Raw genomic sequence first — 21,956 nt, forward strand, 5'->3', positions numbered from 1 at the left:
CGACTATCCTGCTGGGTTTTCGTGCCATGCAAATGTCTTTTGTGAACAATTTTGTAATTTGTTTTGGTCTTCTTATGATTTTACTAGACAATAAACGACAGCACCAATGGCAAACAATGTAAGGTGGCAGAATAAATGGTCAGATTCGCACCTTACATGAGACCTTTACTAATTGCAATGAGAAGGTGAAGATGACACCTAACGTAAATCCACGGTTATGAGAACACTTGCGTACCAATACGTAATGCAAAAAGGGATGACAGTCAATCAACGGTAATTAACACACCATTACTATACAATGCATGTCTTTGAGCGGAAGGTAGAACAGGGAACGCGAGTTGAGTCACTTTTAGTTTTGAAAAGCCTGGTCCACAATGGCGTAGCGAAACCGTGCTGTGGGAGTTACGCCAACAACCACTTAAAGGGGTGGCAGGAAAGAGGACAGCGACCCCCGGCCAGGTGATTCGAGGTGGAGGGCCGCCTGTAGCGAGGGCATCGGTACAAGAGCAGAAAAGAAGCTTTACAAAACTGCATTTTGAAATTCCGATGGGATACGAACAACAGCAAGTGACGCATTTTCGTCCAGCGAGTGTGACACACGGAAAGGTCAATATACTTTAGGCGTCTAGAACGGGCACAAAACGTCCAATTGGCGGAAACTCACTACGAAGGAGAAAATTAAAGTTTCGACGCAGTTTGATAGAAGGGACGTTTCGATTGGTATAGAGTGTTTCTACAAAATGAGAGGAACGCTCCTATTGGTCGAAAAAAGTCGTGACATGAAAAAGGAACCCAAGTGGAGGGAGGCAGTTCTGCCACGAGGACAAGAGGGAAATTTTGGGTAGGGGACTCTTCTCTGAACTGGCGTCAAGAGCAGAACGGAGTGCTTAACACTCCGTACGACGCAGAGAAGAAATTGGTGTGGACACTGTGTTCACAGCGGCTGCACTCCAGCTAAAATTAGCTGTAGCAACGTTTAGTTCCAACTGTGGAGAAACGAACCAGCCAAATTAGTTAATTGTTCTTGCGAGAACCGTGAGGCCACTATAATATGCACACTGCTCCAACCATGCACGTGTATATCGCCACATAATAAGACTAGAGCTGAGTACAAGTTTTCTCGCATAACGAGAAACATAGGGAAAGTTTCTGCTGGAAAGTTCAGCAAGGCGAGATTAGTTTTGTAGGAATTTCCGTGGGAGAGAGCGGCCTTGCAGACAGTTTGTTCACCTGCTTGCGTCCACTGTAAACTCGAGCGGCCTAGGGTAATCTTGCGCTCAAATTTGTCACTTTACTAACCGTCCACCGTAGACTTGATTGTCGTCCTAAATAGCACCGAACTTTGAACCGGAATCTGACGATTTTCGTAGTACTGACCAACATCATAACGTATGTGTAAGAGCAATTTTGTAAAGAAACGTCCAATTAAACTTTCGTATTATTGTGCTTAGGATTAATGTTCTTTCAGATAGTTAATATTTAACATTGTTGTGTATAAACTTATTTCACTTTTTGATGTTGGCAAGATGCGTTATCCATTGCGCTGTTTTTATGGTGGCGAGTTGAAAACTGTGTGAAAAGCTGTAATGTGGTGAGAAATATTGCGACATTAAACTTGTCATTTCACCTCACACAATTGTTCTCAATTCAAAAATAAGCAAGCAAAAAACAAACCTCCGCAACCTTACAACAATTTAAGAGGGCAGCGCATACAGATTAAGAAGAGCCAAGAGCCTATAATACTTACCTGGGGGACCTCAGATACAACTTCGGTTTCAGTATACGAGTACCCATCAGTTACTGTGAGCTCCCTGGTAGGAAATCAAACCAGATTCATAGGGCCACAATTTGACTACAAGTCTCTTGTGACGAAAGGCGACAAAAGCCGCCAGGAAATCCTATCGTGCCAAAAAATATTTTGTGCAGTCACCATTTCATTTCGGGCAGATTCACAGTCAAAGGTGACGCTAAAACTCGGCTATAATACAACTTAACCCATTAAGTACCAGTGTCCTATTTTGAGGACAGAGCACATATTTATTTATAAATACACAATAAATTATTAATTTGCAACTATTACTGTTCTACATCATTTGTTGATGCATTTATAACAAATGTATGCTTACAGGAAATTAAAAGCAATAAATCCCACCATTAATTTATTATTGAATACTAAGGCACACTTTTTGTTATTACAGGTATTTACTTTATCGACAATTTAGTGACATTTGAAATATGTGGCAAAGATCTTTTTGTGATTATTTATAGTCAACAATGTGTCTTTTAACCTGCTTGCATTGTTAGCTCAATTGGAGCTATATTCATTGTTTTCCATTGCTATAAAATTTGGTGTACTCGAAATAGGACACTGGGACTTGGTGTTATCATTTCAGTTATTTGTATTGCTGCATGTTTGAATATGAAACTCTGCTACTGCTGATATATTTTCTTTTTAGAACGTGGTAATTTTACCAGATTTTGTTACTGAGTTAAGTAACGACCCCTCTTTTATACATATTACAGGATATGAAGTTGCTTTGAAATTTACAGCGTATTTTGTTAGTAGGCCTATATTCATGAATATGTTACCCATTAGTAAATAATACAGTTCCAGATGGACAGAGGTATTTACACATTCCCTTTTCTGTAGATTGTGCTAAAGTATTATTCTTTCATTTCACTTTATTTTATTACATTTTATTTCGTTTCATTTTATATAGATTACAATGGCCTTCCGACGAGATAGATAGCTCACTAACGAAGAAATAGAAGAAATAATAATAAGCAGTGACGCATTATATAATGCGGTGTCGGATGACCAGGACCATATTGCTGTCACTGTATGCCCCCCTGAAGTAGAGACTGTATGACCGACGAAGGAGGTCCACACGATGTTACTGGAACCGTGGGAGTCTCAGATGTGGGGCGGGGGCTATTGAATTACATTATGTTGCATCAGAGAATAACGAAAAAACTGTATGTAAAACTTCACTGCCAAGTACATCCTAAGTTTCCAGAAGTAAATCGAAGAACAGTCTTCTTACTGATGAGAAAAGCAATTGGAAAAAGACACCTCCAGTTTATACAAAGCTGTATCAAACTAGTGAGCATGACATCAGCACAAAGAGAGAGGAATTGAAGGAACAACTTTCTTCCTTGACTCCGAAGGAGATGTTTGAAGAACTGATGAACGAAAACATATACGAGTTTATAGCGAAAGAAACTGAGACATGCAGTACATATGAAGAATGCACTGGATTTACTGGATTCAGACGTGCTGTTACAGTTACATACCTGAAATTGGACACTGGAAGACCGAATATTGGACGTCCAACGGAATACCCATCAAGTCAGTTGAGAGTGATACGGGACATCAGGTTTGATGGAATTGGTCATATGATTGACAAAAGAAGCACGTAAAGAAGACGTGTAAGAGCTAAATGCAACAAGAAACCAAAAACATATTGTGTTAAATGCCGTGTAACACTGTGTGTGAAGTGTTTTGTACCATTTCACAAGAAATAAATAGTTAAGACTTGAATACAGTTTAGTATGCTATACGATACTGTTAGATCCCAGCGTCCTATTATGAGGACGGCCATTATATCAGCATGTATAAATACTCTTTGGCTATTTTTGTTCTTATTGTGGTTCATACACTATGAACTTATAATTAAGGAATAAAAATTCAGTTTAAAAAATTAATTTGGGACTTAATGGGTTAATAATAATAATAATAATAAAAAGTATTTTTGTTTTATATGTATTATTGTAGATTAGGAGATCGTGTGGAGGCGAGAAACTGCAGTTTCCGGTGGAGCCAGAGTTTCCCGCAGAACAGGGTCCCGTGAGGCAAAGTTGACATACAAGCAGTATCTGGTCGCCACACCACATCGCGACGGCAGAAATCAAGAATTAAACTATTGTTACATCATTCGTGTAATCGGGTTAATGGTTCGAACATGGTTTAATATGGTTGTATCTGCAGTTCAAGTTTTGCCAGTGCCTAGTACGGTTGGTTTTCCGTAGGTACAACTTGCTGTGACGTAGTAGGGTTGGAGTGGTACTACTGTGGCCAGTTGAAAGTGAGGACTGAATTACCACTGGAACTAGCAATTCTGTTATTGAATGTAAATAATTCCATAAAATTTTATCCAGATTCCGTAGCGTATCGTTAGAGGAACACTCCATTTAAAGTGCGAAACTTCGGCTTGGATTTAGTGGAGCTTTGGAGCTATGTTAGGGAGTGTAGGGTTTGTTTGAATTCTAAAGGGATTTTTAAACTCGAAGCTGTTTTAATGACCGAATCTTGAAAGGTCACCAGGAAAGAGAAAAATATGATCGGAGTATGAATATTAGCTCTAAACCTTGTAATTTAGGTAGAGACGCACAGTGCAAGCGCTTCCGTTCAGCCCATTAAGAGGTAACATGCATTGGGAAACTGCTGATTTCACGCTCACCGATAGAGAAATTGAGGTAAGAAGCGATGCAATCACCTGTCATCTATGAAGAAAGCAGCCTCAAACGCCAAGCGAGTGACGGTTCAGCAGAGTTGGGAGTTCCAGAGTTCCAGCGAACGACGGCAGCCTCGGATGAAAGAACGTACGGCAGATACTGTGTAAGTGTAGTGAGCAGTGAGACTCAGCTTCCTACACTACCCAAACCTCCAGATGTCAGGCACTCAGATTGGTGCCAAACATTTTGTGTCGATAGAGTATCAACCAAAGCACCTATTAATTCGTAATGTGTGCTGTCGTCCTAGAAGATACGTAAACGGTAATTAAAAGTAACGCCAGAACTACGGAGCATCGGTAAACCGTATCAGCGAAATTACGATGTAAAGATCTGTGGTAGATGAGTGGTAGAGCGTCAGATCGTTGTACTAAAGCTCCAAAACCCACTGATGACTTTTTATTTTGACAGATTACGCGTGAAATTGTATGGAACAGTATTTTTCTGTCATGTAAAATGACGTTTAAGAGTTTGTATCAATGTTCTTTTATCGGTGTGCTTTCGCTTCGTTAGCTGAAAGAAGGAAACCCATGGACTACATTTATATAGATAGGTGTGGTGTTATCTACACAAATGTACGTCATAGGTTTGCTACTTTCGACTAACGAAGCGAAAGCAGACTGCCAAAAGAACATTGCTACAAACTCCGAAACGTCTTTGTACATGGCAGAAAAATGTTCTCCCATATATCAATCTCACGCGTAATATGTTAAAAAAATCACGATCAGCGGGCTTCGAACTTTCTTTTTTGTTTTTTTCTTTTTTTTCCCTTTTTGTTCGTTGTTGATCGTTGTTTTTGGTCTTTGCGGACGTCACGTGACATCCGTTAAAGTTCGTTTGTTGATCTTTCGACTCAGTTTTTTATTACAGAGGCCAACCAGCTCTCTGACCGAACACGCTGAGCTACCGTGCCGGCAGCTAGGGACCTTCAGCATGTCAATCTGACGCTCTACCAACTCACCTACCAGAGAACTTTACGTTTAAAGCTCAAAGATATGATTTGCGTATACTCCGTAGTGCTGGCGTCACTTATAATTACTGTTTACGCATCTTCTACTGGGCGACAGCGCACAGCACAAACAAAATCGGTGTTTTGGTTGATACTCTATCGATATATAACGTCTGGTACCGGTCTGAGTGTGTGACATCTGGAGGTTTGGGTGTAAGAAGGACTTCAAAAGCTTGCCTTTACATACCTCTGGGCTAGGGTTACTGGTTGCCATCGTACTTTCGTCTACATGTACCTATTCTGTATGGCACACTGCGACGAGTACCTGAACCTAAGGGTTTGATTAAAGCATCAGAATCTGGCTTTTCATGGTTCGTGGTTTGTAGTACAATACATTACTGTGTAGGCCTATACCCGAATCTAAAAGTTAGAGGCTGGGGTGGCAATTTGTTCCGGTAACTGGAGAATCTATTAAGCGTCATCTACGTTTTTGTAAAGCAGTGTCTGTGCTCTGCTGCACGTTCGTTGCGAACACGTGACGAAACGATAAAAAAATAGACCAGTAAGCTAAACCAAAGTCTCTTTTCCTGTCACCATCATATCTACCTCCTTAAGCCTGACCTCCAAGTCATTATGTACTGTCTCCAACCACAGAGACCTGTAAAATCTAAGCTTGACCCAGTCGCCCTTTCACTCCTTTATCGAGCCGCTCCTGTACTAAGAAACGGATTGCCTCAAAATCCGGCGACACGTCTCATCTGAGGATGAGCTTCTAAAGCAGGTTTGTCGCGACCTATGTTGGGTTACGGCACTGTATTATCGCGAATATTACGCGTTTGATTGAGGTTTGAATGGTTGGCATTTTGAGACTACGTAGATTCCGACTTTGTTCCAGTTTTTGAAGATAGTGGCCAGAGAGAGAGAGAGAGAGAGAGAGAGAGAGAGAGAGAGAGAGAGAGAGAGAGAGAGTTGGCGCTAGTTAAATAGTACTGGAACTTTTGCAGTTGGCGATGTAGCCATGGTAGCACGCTGTTTAATAAGGTCTAACTCTATACACACACACATACGGTCCACGGAACCAATTACGTGAATCACGGACAGCGATAGTACCCACTTCGGGAGATCTGCGGCAATTGGCCATTTAATGCTAACATCCGTAACATCCGGGGAAAGAATAGTAGACGCCAACGCCTGAAGAGGCACAGCTTTGATTAATCATGTTAATTTAGGGTCAAAGGGGTGGTAGCAATTAGAGTCTTATTCTGTTCAGGAAGCCAGTTTAGTAGTAGTATATGGGGAAACAGGCATTCGCGCGCAGCAACGTACTATACGTATTTGTTTATGGTATATAAACCACGTTCGTTATGTAAATTTAAAAAAAGGAGTCCCGACTAATTTGTCTCTCAAAGATAGAAACTACCAGCTCCAAATCTAATTCGAAATAAAATGCCAATTCTATATAAGAAAAGGAAAAGAAAGAGAAAAGTAAGGTCTCTCAACAAAAAGAAAGATAGGTTTCGAAATTAAACAATCAGAGATATTCTTTGAGACTAACATTATTGAAGAGAATCAAAGACAAGAATAGCACTGATAGTGAAAGGAGGGATAAAGAGAAAAGACAATATTTATCTTGTTTTCACTAATATAATATTACAAGAAAAAGTAGTGCTTTCTTCCGATTACAGAGTTACGAGAAGACTTAACGCTATGTCGCTGGCTGACTTGTAGTTATGCCTTTGATCCTGAGTTTTAATTTACTTGGAGCAAAGGACGGCGTATAGACCATGAATTTCGGACGGAGATAAAAAGGAAATAGTAAATGTGCACAGTTTTGCTTGTGTTTGAAAATAATGTTAATTTTGACCGTTCATCCGCACAAATTTGTGATTGATGTTAACATGTTGTTGCTACGTTGTTGGAAGTTGTTAGAGGCGTAGCAATAGACAAATAAGCGCAGTGCGAATCGTTACGCAGTACACTCCCTAGCTGTTTATAAAGGAGAAACATTTTACACGACATACAAAATAACGTAGTACTGAGGTTTGGAAGTGGAAGCTTATCGTGGAATTAATTTAACACGAAGCTTTCTAATTAGATGTTAAACTAAGCATTTTCCAAAAGTTTAATTGCGTTTATTGGTGTATGAAGTTGCACAAGTAACAGGTGTCCAATACCAGTAGTTAGCAGCAGTGTGCGCCCACTTCAGTTGTAGTAAAAATGGTGTTTAGAACACGCAGTGCAGACCAGTAGTAACTCTTCAGCGTGACTTTCATACTACGTATGGTGTGGATCCTCCTCCAGCATTGAGCATTAGACGATGGCACGAACAACACCGAGAAACAGACGTCGAACGCATCCGCCATAGTTTCAGGATTCGTCCGCAGAAATCCGTTCGCCGTGCAGCTCGACAGCTCAACATACCGCCGATATTTACCTCTTGGGTCCACGTTTACATATGAAACCAAACAAAATTCAGCTACTGCAAGCTCTTCGTGAAGGCTGACAAACAACAACGTGTTGAGTTCTGTAATTTCGTTCTTGACAAGATGGAGGATGACAGTTTTCTTCCACGCTTAGTGTTTAGTGACGAGGCAATAGTCCATTAAAATGGAAAGGTGAAGCACGATAATATGAGAATGTGGGGGTACGGAACAAGCACATGAAATTGTACAACATGAGAGGGACTCTCCAAAATTTAATGTGTTTTGGGCAGTTTCACGGGAAAAGGTGTACAGTCCATTTTTCTATGCCGAGAACACTGTTGCAGGAGGGACATATCTGGATATGCTTGAGAACTTTCTTTTTCCACAGTAGGAGACTGATTCGAAGGATTTCATTTACCAATAGAATGGGGCACCGCCGCACTGGCATCTGGAAGTACAGAAATTTTTAAAAATCAAAGGATTACTGGACGGTGGATTGGTCGCACTGGACCAAATGATTCAGCTTTATATTACTGTCCTCCAAGGTCACCGACCCTGACTGTACGTGATTATTTCTTGCGGGGGTTTATAAAAGACTGTTTATGTCCCTCTGTTACCAGTAACAGTGAATGAACTGAGACATCGCATAACAGCAGCTGTGGAAGCTGTAACTCGCTGTGCTCGCTGCAGTGTGGGAACACTTTGAATACCGCACTGACATGTGCCGTGCGTCTCTAGGCGGGGCATATTGAACACCTATGAAGAGGTATAAAATAAACTTTTCTGAGTTACCCTGTAACAACAACGAGTCTGTAATATTGCACATGTAAGAAATTCTTTTCGTCTGATTTTACGATAAACTTGTGTAATTGATGTTCTGATTTCATTTCTTTTAGTTTCATGCCATTGTGTTAAGAAAACTGTAAATCAGTTTCAATGTGAATATTAATGTTTATGTCAAATGTGAAGTAATATTGTAATGGAATTGAAATGTAACAAATGTTGAAACTGTTGTAAGATATTTAAAATTGTAACTGTGCGTCTGGTCCATACGTAGGCAATGTGTTAGGATATGTAGAATGCAAAACCTCGGGTGAATACCCGGTCTGTCAGGGAGCGGTAAAAGGTGGATGGCAGGCGAGCGCGGGAAAATGCGCACGGGCACTGCACGGCACAACGGGCTCAGTAGTAGTAGTTGTTGTTGGAGTTTGGCACTGGTTTGAGCAACACCTTCTGGAGCGAGGAGGCTCTCCTGGAAGACACTGCTTCACTGAGCCTCGGGTATGCCGTTCCAACGCCCACACAGCATGGCAAAAGTCCATAAGCACTAAATGGAAAAGTATTGCGACGCTAAGAAGTATTAAAGTGCCGATACGTCAAGAGCCATAGCTGTGGTGGTATGTGTGCTCTGTGCCTCGCCATCTCGCCGCCCGCCAACCGCCGCATCGATACTAGCAGGTTGAAACTTTAAGTGCTGTATTCGTATGGATCAGAGAGTGAACTGTGCAAAAATAACCTAAATTTTACCAGAACTTTCCCATCATTTAATTATCCTCACAACTAACCTAGACAGGGTCCTTTCCAAATGTTGTGTAACCCGAGTGTCCCGAAATGAAAATTAAAATTTGTGTTAATATTAATTATTTGCAGAACTAGCTATATTAGAATGGTGTTTAAATAAATGTTTTGTTAATGAACCAGTAAATGAATAACGAACGTCTAATGAAGTTGAAAGATAACTTTAGTATTGACATAGTAATGAAATTTATTATTTCGAGACAGATTTAAAGGCATTTAAATGAGCAGTAAATAAGATGAAAAGAGTAGTAACTTATATACTGGAAATCTTGAACGCATAATAAATTCAGTAATCATTTTTTAAATACATCGATCATAACAGTTTCGGGGTCCCCCTCATTCATTTGAATTCTGAAGTGTTCTAAACTGGTTTGACCAGCAAAAGTTAAAGTCAATATAAAAGTCAAAATTTAGCAGTGTTTTATCTTTATCAAAATTGACATTTTGTGTATGGCACGAAAGTGCAATTTCTAGGGTAACCTATAGCCGATTTTAATCAGATTAATAGACAGTATAAAGTTTTGTAGTATACATTATAGTGTAGTGTTATGCATTCATGGTTTTCCATATCAGTACAGAACGTGGAACTATCAGTTCAATAGATTTTTACAACTTCTTGTTTTGTATGAATATATACCAACTTGTACAGGGAAGAAACTCAGTTAATGCCTAATTAGGCTGGCGACCATATTATCATCAAATTGGTAGCATCTTCTGGGTTGCTTTTGATCCATCCTGACGTGTAATTGCATTTCGGACTTACCTGACGGATCGTTGTTATTACAGAGTGGATGTAAGTCTGATTTGCCGCCATTCAGGTACACGCGGTCGATATCTATACGAAAATCCTTTCTCATGAGGTGAATCCCGCTCACTTACCATAGCACAGGCTTTAACGAGTGCTGTGTCAGGGATTACAACACGTTCATCAAAAAACAAGTCATTGTACATGTTCAGATACACAGGGCTATTACAAATGATTGAAGCGACTTCATAAATTCACTGTAGCTCCATTCATTGACATATGGTCACGACACACTACAGATACGTAGAAAAATTGAAAAGTTTTGTTCGGCTGAAGCCGCACTTCAGGTTTCTGCCGCCAGAGCGCTCGAGAGCGCAGTGAGACAAAATGGCGACAGGAGCCGAGAAAGCGTATGTCGTGCTCGAAATGCACTCACATCAGTCAGTCATAACAGTGCAACGACACTTCAGGACGAAGTTCAACAAAGATCCACCAACTGCTAATTCCATTCGGCGATGGTATGCGCAGTTTAAAGCTTCTGGATGCCTCTGTAAGGGGAAATCAACGGGTCGGCCTGCAGTGAGCGAAGAAACGGTTGATCGCGTGCGGGCAAGTTTCACGCGTAGCCCGCGGAAGTCGACGAATAAAGCAAGCAGGGAGCTAAACGTACCACAGCCGACGGTTTGGAAAATCTTACGGAAAAGGCTAATGCAGAATCCTTACCGTTTACAATTGCTACGAGCCCTGACACCCGATGACAAAGTCAAACGCTTTGAATTTTCGGCGCGGTTGCAACAGCTCATGGAAGAGGATGCGTTCAGTGCGAAACTTGTTTTCAGTGATGAAGCAACATTTTTTCTTAATGGTGAGGTGAACAGACACAATGTGCTAATCTGGGCAGTTCACCAAAAGTTAACTTGTTTTGTGCAATCTCACGGTTTAAAGTTTACGGCCCCTTTTTCTTCTGCGAAAAAAACGTTACAGGACACGTGTATCTGGACATGCTGGAAAATTGGCTCATGCCACAACTGGAGACCGACAGCGCCGACTTCAGCTTTCAACGGGATGGTGCTCCACCGCACTTCCATCATGATGTTCGGCATTTCTTAAACAGGAGATTGGAAAACCGATGGATCGGTCGTGGTGGAGATCATGATCAGCAATTCATGTCATGGCCTCCACGCTCTCCCGACTTAACCCCATGCGATTTCTTTCTGTGGGGTTATGTGAAAGATTCAGTGTTTAAACCTCCTCTAGCAAGAAACGTGCCACAACTGCGAGCTCGCATCAACGGTGCTTTCGAACTCATTGATGGGGACATGCTGCGCCGAGTGTGGGAGGAACTTGATTATCGGCTTGATGTCTGCCGGTTCACTAAAGGGGCACATATCGAACATTTGTGAATGCCTAAAAAAACTTTTTGAGTTTTTGTATGTGTGTGCAAAGCATTGTGAAAATATATCAAATAATAAAGTTATTGTAGAGCTGTGAAATCGCTTCAGTCATTTGTAATAAGCCTGTACAAACGTCCCAAATCGGATGATTCGTTTTGTTACACCCTGCGTATCGATATCTTTTACACATCCCTGGTTAGATCCCAGGAGAGGGGCCTTAACTTTGGAGACGTAGCTGAAGAGGAGCGTGATGCGGCCTGTCAGCCCTATCAGTTTGGCAGTTGGTAGTGCGGTAGGACTTTGGGCCGGCTCGGCGTGGGCGTCCATCGTCGCCACGGTGGGCCTCGCTATTTATACGGCGGCCGGGCGCGCCAGGTGGGAGACGACGCGGCGCGGCGGCGGGCAGTCGCCGTCCGCGTCTGCAGGCTCTCGTCGGGCCCAGCGTCCGCGCTTCACCTCGCCTCTCCCCGCCCCAGCTCGCCGCCATGGCAGACCGCTCCAGTGAAGACTCCGCCGGCTCCGACCTGGACGTGGACGTGGCCGCTTCGCAGGTTAGTCCCCGGCACCTGCCACCGGCCGCCTAACGCTCCCCGTAACAAGTGTCGCTCAACAAAGCGGACAGTTACTTCTGTTCCATAACTCCGGTGGCGGAGGAAGGTGGTGTCACGTAATTGTTAACATCGTGAAGATGGCATTGCTTGCCAACCACAAAGCGGTATCAACTCTTAACAGGGTGACTTGCCTGTTCCACTTCAAATAACTTTGGTCTCGTTACAGACATTTATTTCTTTTCACCTAGACCAGGGGTCCCCAAACGTTTTAGTCGCCGGCCACACTGATTCCTCCACGAAGTCGTAAGGGCCAAGATCTACCTAGTGGGATTAAAGAACCCTAGCACTCCATGATCACCGTAATGTAAGGCTAAAGGAAAGATGAAATCGCAAAAATCTAAGGTTGTGGGAATAGCTAGCACTGCAACGAACTACGATTTTTATTTCATTACATAATTTCGATTGGTGGACGTACCTGACCGAATTTCTGGCATATTTTATTCTGGCGAATTTCACTGACAAAAAAGTATGTCACTGCACATTCTTCGCGAAAGCGTCCTGCAAAGTTAACGAAATCTCAAAATCATTGTTAGCAACACTATTACTACAAGACGTAACACAGGTAGAGTATGCCAGCGCATTGCTATTTCAAGCAGCGCAACAATAAGTTTAGTTATGTAGTCTTGTAGCGAGAGCCAGAGCACATATTTGATAGTTCTGTTGCGTGATTGTGTCTATGTTGCGAGTGTCCCAAGAGTTTTTTAGTGTTTTATGCTCTGTACTAGTAGGTGTGGGACAATTCAAAGTTTGAATTCGAAGAGACAAGCAAAATCTGAAAATCGAAATACGTAAAGAAATTGAAACCTTGCTGAAGAAGCATCTTCCATAATGATTGATTACTAATGCTAGTCGCCGAAGTGGCGTCCATTTGAAAGACTTGCACCAGACTCGTGAGTAGAATAAAATGCAAAGAATTTTTTTACTTAAAATGTTTCCGCCAAACTAGTCTGTTAACCTTTTTTTTCACTATCGCAAGGAGAATGGTCTGTCTGTTTATTGTGGATAGCCACAAGTTTAACCATGACCTTCCGCTTTGTAAAGATAGAGCTCCGACAATGTCGCGGTTTATTGGTCACGATAGGCCTCGAAACTCAATTTCTGGCAGTTTAGGCACCACCGCAAATATTTGGCGGGCCGGATACCAGGGATGTCCGGCCAGCTAACGCGGGCCGGTTTGCCGGGCCGTAGTTTGGACACCCCTGACCTAGACGAATAGCGAGGAGGGGCACCCCTAAGAAAATTCAACTCGTTTTCCTAACTTCATTAAACCCCTCAAGACACTGTGTATCGACGTTGTTTGCTTTTAAATAGACGCTTTTCCTTGTTTTGTGCTATACTAGGTAACCTGCGTGAGAAACAGCAAACTCAGCGATGTAATTCTCGGAAAGGTGTGACTAGGAATTGCGGGGTAATACTGCATTAGATGTGGACGGTTTCTGTGCTGCTGTTGTGGCGCGCTGCCCACAAGTTGACGCCACTCTCCATGGAAACCAGCGACGCCGACATAAGCGATACGTCGTGTTTACGCCACTCTCGACGGACAATGTTTTTCCATCGTAATCTGTCATCAGATAAACAAATGAGATCTTTCTCTCATATTGATCTACTATTCTCTGTAAGCTGCGAGACCTCGGCTGTTCAGTATAAAATGTCAAACGAAACGAGTTTCATTTTATTTGGCACCTAATTTCAGCGTTTCATTACGCCTTCTCCAGCCCCCTGACCGATGTGTAGGAAGAATTCCACCTCTTATACCGTCGACATAGCGACCAGCATTCAGTCACTTCGTGTCCTCCCGTGTGTCCGCTTATATCGCATTCTTTGGCGGGGGGGGGGGGGGGGGGGGGGTCCACTTGCGAAATATTTGAGTCGCATGTGGCATAAAACAGACCGTGCCTTGCTGCGGCCCTCCTTTGAAGACTGGCCTTAACCCAAATACAAGTGAGTACAAGGCAGTTCGGCGCTCTTCTATATAGGCTGTGTTCCGTAACTTCCAGAACGAACAACATTAATAAAGTTGCGTAAACGCGTTGTTCTTTCTTTCCCTGCTCATTATTCATCTAGGTACAAAGCAATGTTTGTTTGATGGGGAGAAGTTAGCTCACCATTCTGTAAAATGCCTTTACGTTAGCTATGGTGGCAGTGCAGGGTTCCATTGTATAGATTAATCGTCGTTTTTTGTTTAAGTCACTTTTCATAGCTGGAATCAGGACGGCGACATAGAACTCCCATCGACATGCGCCTTCTTGTTGCCCAACACTAACGCTTCACCATTTTGTAACAGTATCCCATCTCTCTTGCATCACGTATGTCTGAAGCACTATGATGATGTTGACAGACTATGTAGTTGCGCAAAGAGAGGTGACACCGCTAGAAACTTGTTACGAAATGCGGAGACTCGCAGATGTTCAGTGCCTGGTGCCAGGATTGTCACTTGACTGTAAACATTACAAAAAATGTAATGTAACGAATGTAGACTAATGGATCCGATATCGTTCGACTAATCAATTGGTGATTAATCAGAGGAGTGTCACAGCCTTCATGTTTCAACGAGTTTCTCTCGGAAGCGATGTAATGTCGAAGGGCGGTATAAATCAAGCAGTGGAGAAGGTACACGATGCACGCCTTTATTCGAAAAATCTTCAAGTGTTGTATCATTTCCTGTTCACTACTGACGGCGCGTCCCATTCGGTCCTGTCGACGTCAGGGCCAGTTTCGGTAGCAGATGGAAGGGCGGTTATAGTTCAGCTTCTGGATGATGCGCTTATCTTCCGTAATCTTCCTAAATGGGCTAAGGTCGGGGCTGGCTAGGCTGGCTTTAGAGGTTGTGTCTTCCCGCTATGGTGAATCTTTCCAATACCTCTGAAAGGTCTCGCTAGGACTCGCACCTTACAGAACTAAGGAGGTACTGCAAATACGTGATCCACCTCTGAATATGTGCCATGCGCCACACTGAAATGTGAAGCAGCCCCAGTATTTAAGAGGCAGAGGTCGAGTTGTGACAGGAAAGTTTCGACATCTCTGCCTCGGCCAGTAAGCACGGTGCCAACCCACAAGGGATTATGAGCGTCAAAATCTCCCAAAAGTAGGATAGGTTTAGGGAGCTGATGAATCAGTGCAGCCAATGCATTCAGGGTACTGCACCATCTGGAGGAAGATATACGTTGCAGACAGTTATTTCCTGCGTTATCCTTATCCTGACAGCCACAGCTTCAAGAGGGGTTTGAAGGGGCACATGGTCACTACAGACTGAGTTTAGGACAAACGCAAACGCCATCTGACACTCGATTATAGTCGCTACGATTCCTGTAATATCCCTTATAGCTGTAAAGGGCAGAGGTGCGCATTACTGGGAAGCAGGTTTCCTGGAGAGCAATGCAGAAAGCAGGTGTAAAGCTTAGCAGTTGCCATAGCGTAGCCAGGTGGTGGAAAAAAGCGCCGCAATTCCACTGGAGGATGACGTTATCGTGAGGCTGGGAAGGCATGGAGTGCGCAAGGAAGCAAGTTATGCCTCAGGGTCACCTGCTGCCACCGACTGAGTAGCCATTTCTATTGTGGATGAAGCATCAGTGAGATCCAGGTCCGTAGGGGATGATAAGATCTCCAGTGCATCCACAGATGTAGAGCTGATAGGGAATGGTGGTGTTGGGGCCACCAGAGGGTCCTGTTTCTTAGCAGACTACTGCTTAGTTTGCTTGCTCTCTCGCTTCTCTTTCGGGGCTTGCTGTGAAGATTTCTCCGAAGCAACGTCAGGCATGGAGGAAGACCATGAAGCTCTTTGTCCAGCAGCTTTTGGCTCCTTAAGCCACTGGCGAGTGTCCAGTGTGGAATCAGTGGAGACCTTGGGAGAGAGGGCCCCAAAGGACCCCTTCCACAGGAGAGGAGCCAGAGGAGGTTGTTACTTCCCTGGCAGGGGGGAGAGGACCGAAGCCCCCTGCATTTGGGGGGGGGGGGGCATTGCTCCTGAAGTAGGTCCTTTGGGAGCAATAGAGGAAGATATACCCCTTACCACCAAGGGGGCGGATGTATTCTGGTGGCGCAGAGGTCCCACTGTTCATGGCACAGAGTGAGGAACCACTGCCACTTGGGATGGCGATATAGCTGCAGCGTATGTCGACGTCAACTGAATGGGGTATAATCTTTCGAATTTAAGTTTCACCTCTGTGTAAGTCAACCGGTCTGGGGTCTTGGACTCCATGATTTTCCGCTCCTTTTGGGGTACTGGGCAGTCTGGCAAGCAGGGGGAGTGGTGCTCTCCACATCTGATGCAAGTGGGAGGAGGCGCACATGGAGTGGACGTCCGCAGTCTCGACATGTGACGCTGGAAGTGCAGCAGGAAGACATATGCCCAAACTTCCAGCACTTAAAGCACCACAAAGGGGGAGGGACGTATGGTTTAACGTCACAGCAGTAAACCATCACCTTGACCTTTTCAGGCAATGAATCACCCTCAAAGGCCAAGATGAACGCACTGGTAACAACCTTGTTGTCTTTGGGTCTCCTGTAAACGCACCAGATGAAACGAACATCCGCCGTTCTAAATTGGCGCGGAGCTCTTCGTCAAACTGCAAGAGGATCTCAAGATGGGAACTAATCCCCTGGACCATGCTGAAGCTTTTATGGGAGGAACGGAAACAGGAATATCACCCAGCTTGTCACAGGCGAGTAACGCTCGGGATTGGGCTGGGGATGATGTCAAGATTGCGCCGTTTCGCATCTTGGACAGTGCTGTCAGTTCTCCAATCTAATCCTCAAGGTGTTCAACGAAACATTGAGGCCTCATAGGTAGAAAAGAGTCCCCATCGGTTCTGATATAGACTAAAAACCGAGGCGAATATAGCTCTCTCCGTTCTGTAGCTTTACATTCCTCCCATGGTGTAGCGAGGGAGGCAAACGATTTAGGGTCATACCTGCCGACATTGTAGTCTATCTTGCCCTTCTTAGAGACTGCTGGTACATACTGCCATACAGTCACCAGCAAGAGATGACTTAGTCCGCTTCATTGCAGGTCATCCACCCTGATGCCACCCACTCTGATCAGGCGCTCTCCCCACTGGTGCCATCCAGCCTCAGTAAAGGCCAACTGGCATGATGGCTGTTGCTGGGAGTCCTGATGCCCCAGGAAGACAGGCATCTACTCCTTGGCATACGTGGGAAGTTTATAGCTCAGGCGTTAACAGTGTGATCCCTGTGTCGTCAGGGGGCTCCCACCAAATGGGTCAAATGGGTGCGTGACGGCCCCACCACAACGGATATTGGGTGCAGTGAAATCCAATAGTCATGGGGGTGAAAGAGGACAGGAGACAATGGAAGAAGATGACGTAGCCTGGAAAGTGTCCTCGCCCAAATAGTTGAATTGCAGGTGGAGATGCAAAGCAATGAAAAGATATTCAGGAGATCGAATCTAAGGACACTCGTGCACCACATAAGGCGTCCATGCCCATATGGCCCGCACTTCTGTAGAATTTTGCAAGTGGCAGGTCAAACCATAGAATGGGACCTGATCTCATAGGGACGAAAAGTGAGAGACTCCTTTTAGTCTCCTCTTACAACAGGCAGGAATACGGGCCTATTCTAACCCCCGGACCCACAGGGGGCATAGGCAGTGGTTATTTTAATTTAAACGGACCGTCCATCTCACTGAGAAGCAGAGCCGTTTGCTGACCCCAGACACCCGTCCATACCACATTCGTATTGACTGAAGACAACACAGCAGTAGGCTGGCCCGACTGGCCCATGAGAGTCCAGAGCGGTGGAGGTTTACAACAATATGAAATGCTCTCCCATAGGCAGATGCCTAATTCTGTTTAGTCATCCAGTCCAGAGGTTGGACCTGGGGATCTTCCTTGGGGTAGCTAGCTGGAGTGTTTTAATAATTAATTACTTGGGGATAGTGATACGGTTAACCCTGTCTCGCAGGTCGAAGCAAGCTTTATATTGACTTATTTAGTAGTATAATAGTGCAGATGATTTATCCCGGTACGCTTCCGATTAAATCGCATAATTTCTCTCGCAAACTACACATCATTCAGAGTGCGTGCATTCTTGAGCTGTCTGCAAGGGGGACTTTGCGCGAGGATGAACGAAGGGAAATATTTCAGTGGAAGTGAGGTACGAAAGTGGTCTCTTACAAGGGCATAGATCGACCAGTTCTTAACTATTGTTCGTCTTTCTCGTAAGCTGAACACATCTTCATAACGGAGAGGATAGAAAGGATTCAAAGAGGAGCTGCACGCTTCGTCATGCGTTTGTTTGGTCAGCGGAAAAGCGTTATACAAGTGCCGAATGAACAACTAACAGTATGGGCAGAGGGGGGTTGGGCGTCATTCAGAGAACACGTTCCAAAATGGTTCATCTTGCCTAATGAGCACGATGCTAAAATCAGAGAAATTCCGGCCTATTAGCAGCAGTACCCACATTCTGCCTTACACCGTAGCATATGCGAAAGGGTAGGGATAATACCAACTGCATTGTGCACCGTTCCGCTGCATACGTCACCGTGGCTTTCGGAATAAATATAGAGATCTGCAAGCAGGGGTATTCGCCAACCGAGTCTCGCTCACTGTTACAGTTAGGTCCAACAACATAACAAGCTACATATATACAGTTGCCTTCACGTTGTACATAGCAGACCCATAAGTGAACCACCTATAAGTACATTAAAAATAGTAATAAAAATGTAAAGCTACATATATGCGGCAGTATTTGGTAAGTATACACAAACAGATATAACGATTCAGAATTACAATGCACGAACTTTTTCCATACTGTCTGAAGGCCTTAGATTGAAGATAGAGTAATACCCTGTGGTGAGATACATTTATGAAATAGTTTGCCTAATTTCGACACGCGCTGTTAAGACATTACTCCTCGTACATGAGGCAGAAGCACACGATTTTCTAACATACAACCAACATTCGAAGGAGATTTCTCAATGGGAAACCCATTACATAATACGTGCTTGGCTTTAGTCTTACATAATATGGGCGGCTGCACCGAAAAGCTGACCCTTTGCTTATCCAAAAATGTAACAAACTTCGTTCCAATATGACGTTTACTGAATGTAGTCTCCATGGTGACGAAATTTTAATGAGCGGCAGTGTATATTAGTGACGTGGTACACGCTGTTAATTGTAACTGCAATATCAATGGTCGGGCTAGGCATCCTATCTACGAGAGAGAGGAATCAGGGAGAACTCAGGGTGTTACACTATCTCCGTAGCCAGTAAGTTCGAGGTGCTGTCTTCCACTGAAACCCAATCCGAGCCAGTGAGACTTCACCTATTGGAAAACCTGCTGTGTTCTCTGTAAAGACGAGGCAAACGCAAAACTATAGTGGGATACTAATCCTCGACCATTCAAACGTACGGCTAATAATGCTACTTCTTAAATCTACATCTAAATGAACACTCCGTAAGCGACCGTACGGTGCGTGGCGGAGGGAGTCCTGTACCATTATTGGTCGTTTCCTTTTCTGTCCCACTCGCAGATAGAGCGATGGAGAAACGACAGTCTGCATGCCTCCTGATGGGTCTTAATTTCCTATATGTTATCTTCGTGATCCTTACTCGAAATGTACGTCGGTGGCAGTACAATCTTAAGTCATCTTCAAAAGCCGGTTCTCTAAACTTTCTCGATAACGTCGCCTTCCCTCCAGGGATACCCATTTGAGTTCCTGAAGCGTCTCCGTAATACTTGCACATAGTTCGAATCTATCGGTAACAAATGTTGCAGCCCGCCTCTGAATTGCTTCTATGTCTTCCTTTAATCCGACCTGGTGTTGATTCCAAACACTCGAGGAGTACTGAAGAGTAGGTTGCACTGGCATCCTGTATACGGGCACCTTTACTGATGAACCACTCTTTCCCAAAATTCTTCCAATAAACCGAAGTCGACCATTCGCTTTCCCTACCACAATCTTCTGATGCTCGTTTTACTTCAATTCATTTTTGCAAAATTACGACGAGACATTTAAACGACGTGATTGTGACAAGCAGTAAACTACTAATGCTGCAGTCGAAGATAACGTTTTTTTTCCTATTCATCCACATTAGCTCACACTTTTCCACATTTAGAGCTAGCTGCCATTCATCACACCAACTAGAAATTTTGTTTAAGTCTTTTTGTATACTCCTAAGTCACTCAGCTCCGACACCTTACCGTACACCACAGCATAATCAGTAACAACGGCAGACTGCTTCTCACCCTGTCCGCCAGATCATTTATGTATACAGATAACAACAGCCGTATTATTACACTTCCCTGAGGCACTCCTGGCGATGGCATTGTATCTGATAAACACTCGCCGTCGGGGACAACCTACTGGGTTCTATTACTTAAGGAGCCTTCGAGTCACATATCTGGGAACCAATTCCGTATGCTGGTACCTTCGTTTACAGACTGCATTGGGGCAACGTGTCAAATGCTTTTCGGAAATCTAGAAAAACGGAAATATACTATCTGATCAAAAGTATCCTGACACCTGGCTGAAAATGACTTACAAGTTCGTGGCGCCCTCCATCGGTAATGCTGGAATTCAATATGGTGTTGGCCCACCCTTAGCCTTGATGACAGCTTCCACTCTCGCAGGCATACGTTCAATCATATGCTGGAGGGTTTCTTGGGGAATGGAAGCCCATTCTTCACGGAGTGCTGCACTGAGGAGAGGTATCTACGTCGGTTGGTGAGGCCTGGCGCGAAGTCGGCGTTCCGAAACATCCCAAAGGTGTGCTGCAGGATTCAGATCAGGACACTGTGCAGGCCAGTCAATTACAGGGATGTTATTGTCGTGCAACCACTCCGCGACAGACCGTGCATTATGAACAGTTGCTCGATCGTGTTGAAAGATGCAGTCGCCATCCCCTAATTGCTCTTCAACAGTGGGAAGCCAGAAGGTGCTTAAAACATCAGTGTAGGCCTGTGTTGTGATAGTGCCACGCAAAACAACGACGGGCGTAAGCCCCCTCCATCAAAAACACTACCACTCCATAACCCCATCGCTTGCGAATTTTACTGTTGGTACTACACACGCTGACAGATGACGTTCAACGGGCATTCGCCATACCCACACCCTGCCACCGGATCGCCACCTTGTGTACCGTGATTAGTCACTCCACACAACGTTTTTCCACTGTTCAATCGTCCAATGTTTACGCTCCTTACACCAAGCGAGGCGTCGTTTGACATTTACCGGCGTGATGTATGATTTATCAGCAGCCGCTAGACCATAAAATCCGTTTTATCACCTACCGCCTAACTGTTATAGTACTTGCAGTGGATCCTGATCCAGTTTGTAATTCCTGGGTGATGGTCTGGATAGATGCCTGCCTATTACACATTACTACCCTCTTCAACTGTCGGCGGTCTCTGTCAGTCAACAGACTAGGTTGGCCTGTACGGTTTTGTGCTGTACGTGTCCCTTCACCTTTCCACTTCACTTCACTATCACATCGGAAACAGTGGACCTAGGGATTTTTAAGAGTGTGAGTATGACAAGTGACACCAAATCACCTGACCAGTTTCGAAGTCCATGAGTTCCGCGGAGTGCCCCATTCTGCTCTCTCACAATGTCTAATCACTACTGAGGTCGCTGATATGGAGTAACTGGCAATAGATGGCAGCACAATGCACCTAATACGAAAAACGTATGTTTTTGGATGTGGCCGGATACTTTTGATCACATGTCATCTGCCCGTCGCACTTCATCCGAAGTTCGCAGTGTATTATGTGAGAAAAGGGCAAGCT

The 21,956-nt window shown here is 44.1% G+C and overlaps 2 protein-coding genes across 2 annotated transcripts in view; one reads left to right on the forward strand and one right to left on the reverse strand.

Annotated features, from left to right (window-relative positions):
- The window catches only part of LOC124621799 (zinc transporter 1), a 338,684-nt gene that overhangs the window by 262,296 nt on the left and 54,432 nt on the right, over positions 1-21,956 (reverse strand). The window lies entirely within an intron of this gene.
- The window catches only part of LOC124623085 (trichohyalin-like), a 574,208-nt gene that overhangs the window by 6,626 nt on the left and 545,626 nt on the right, over positions 1-21,956 (forward strand). Inside the window, exon 2 of the mRNA XM_047148876.1 lies at positions 11,977-12,152. Within this exon, the coding sequence (XP_047004832.1) occupies positions 11,977-12,152 (176 nt within the window). The remainder of the gene's footprint in view (positions 1-11,976; positions 12,153-21,956) is intronic.

This window comes from Schistocerca americana, chromosome 7 (assembly GCF_021461395.2).
Source record: "Schistocerca americana isolate TAMUIC-IGC-003095 chromosome 7, iqSchAmer2.1, whole genome shotgun sequence".
Lineage (NCBI taxonomy): Eukaryota > Metazoa > Arthropoda > Insecta > Orthoptera > Acrididae > Schistocerca > Schistocerca americana.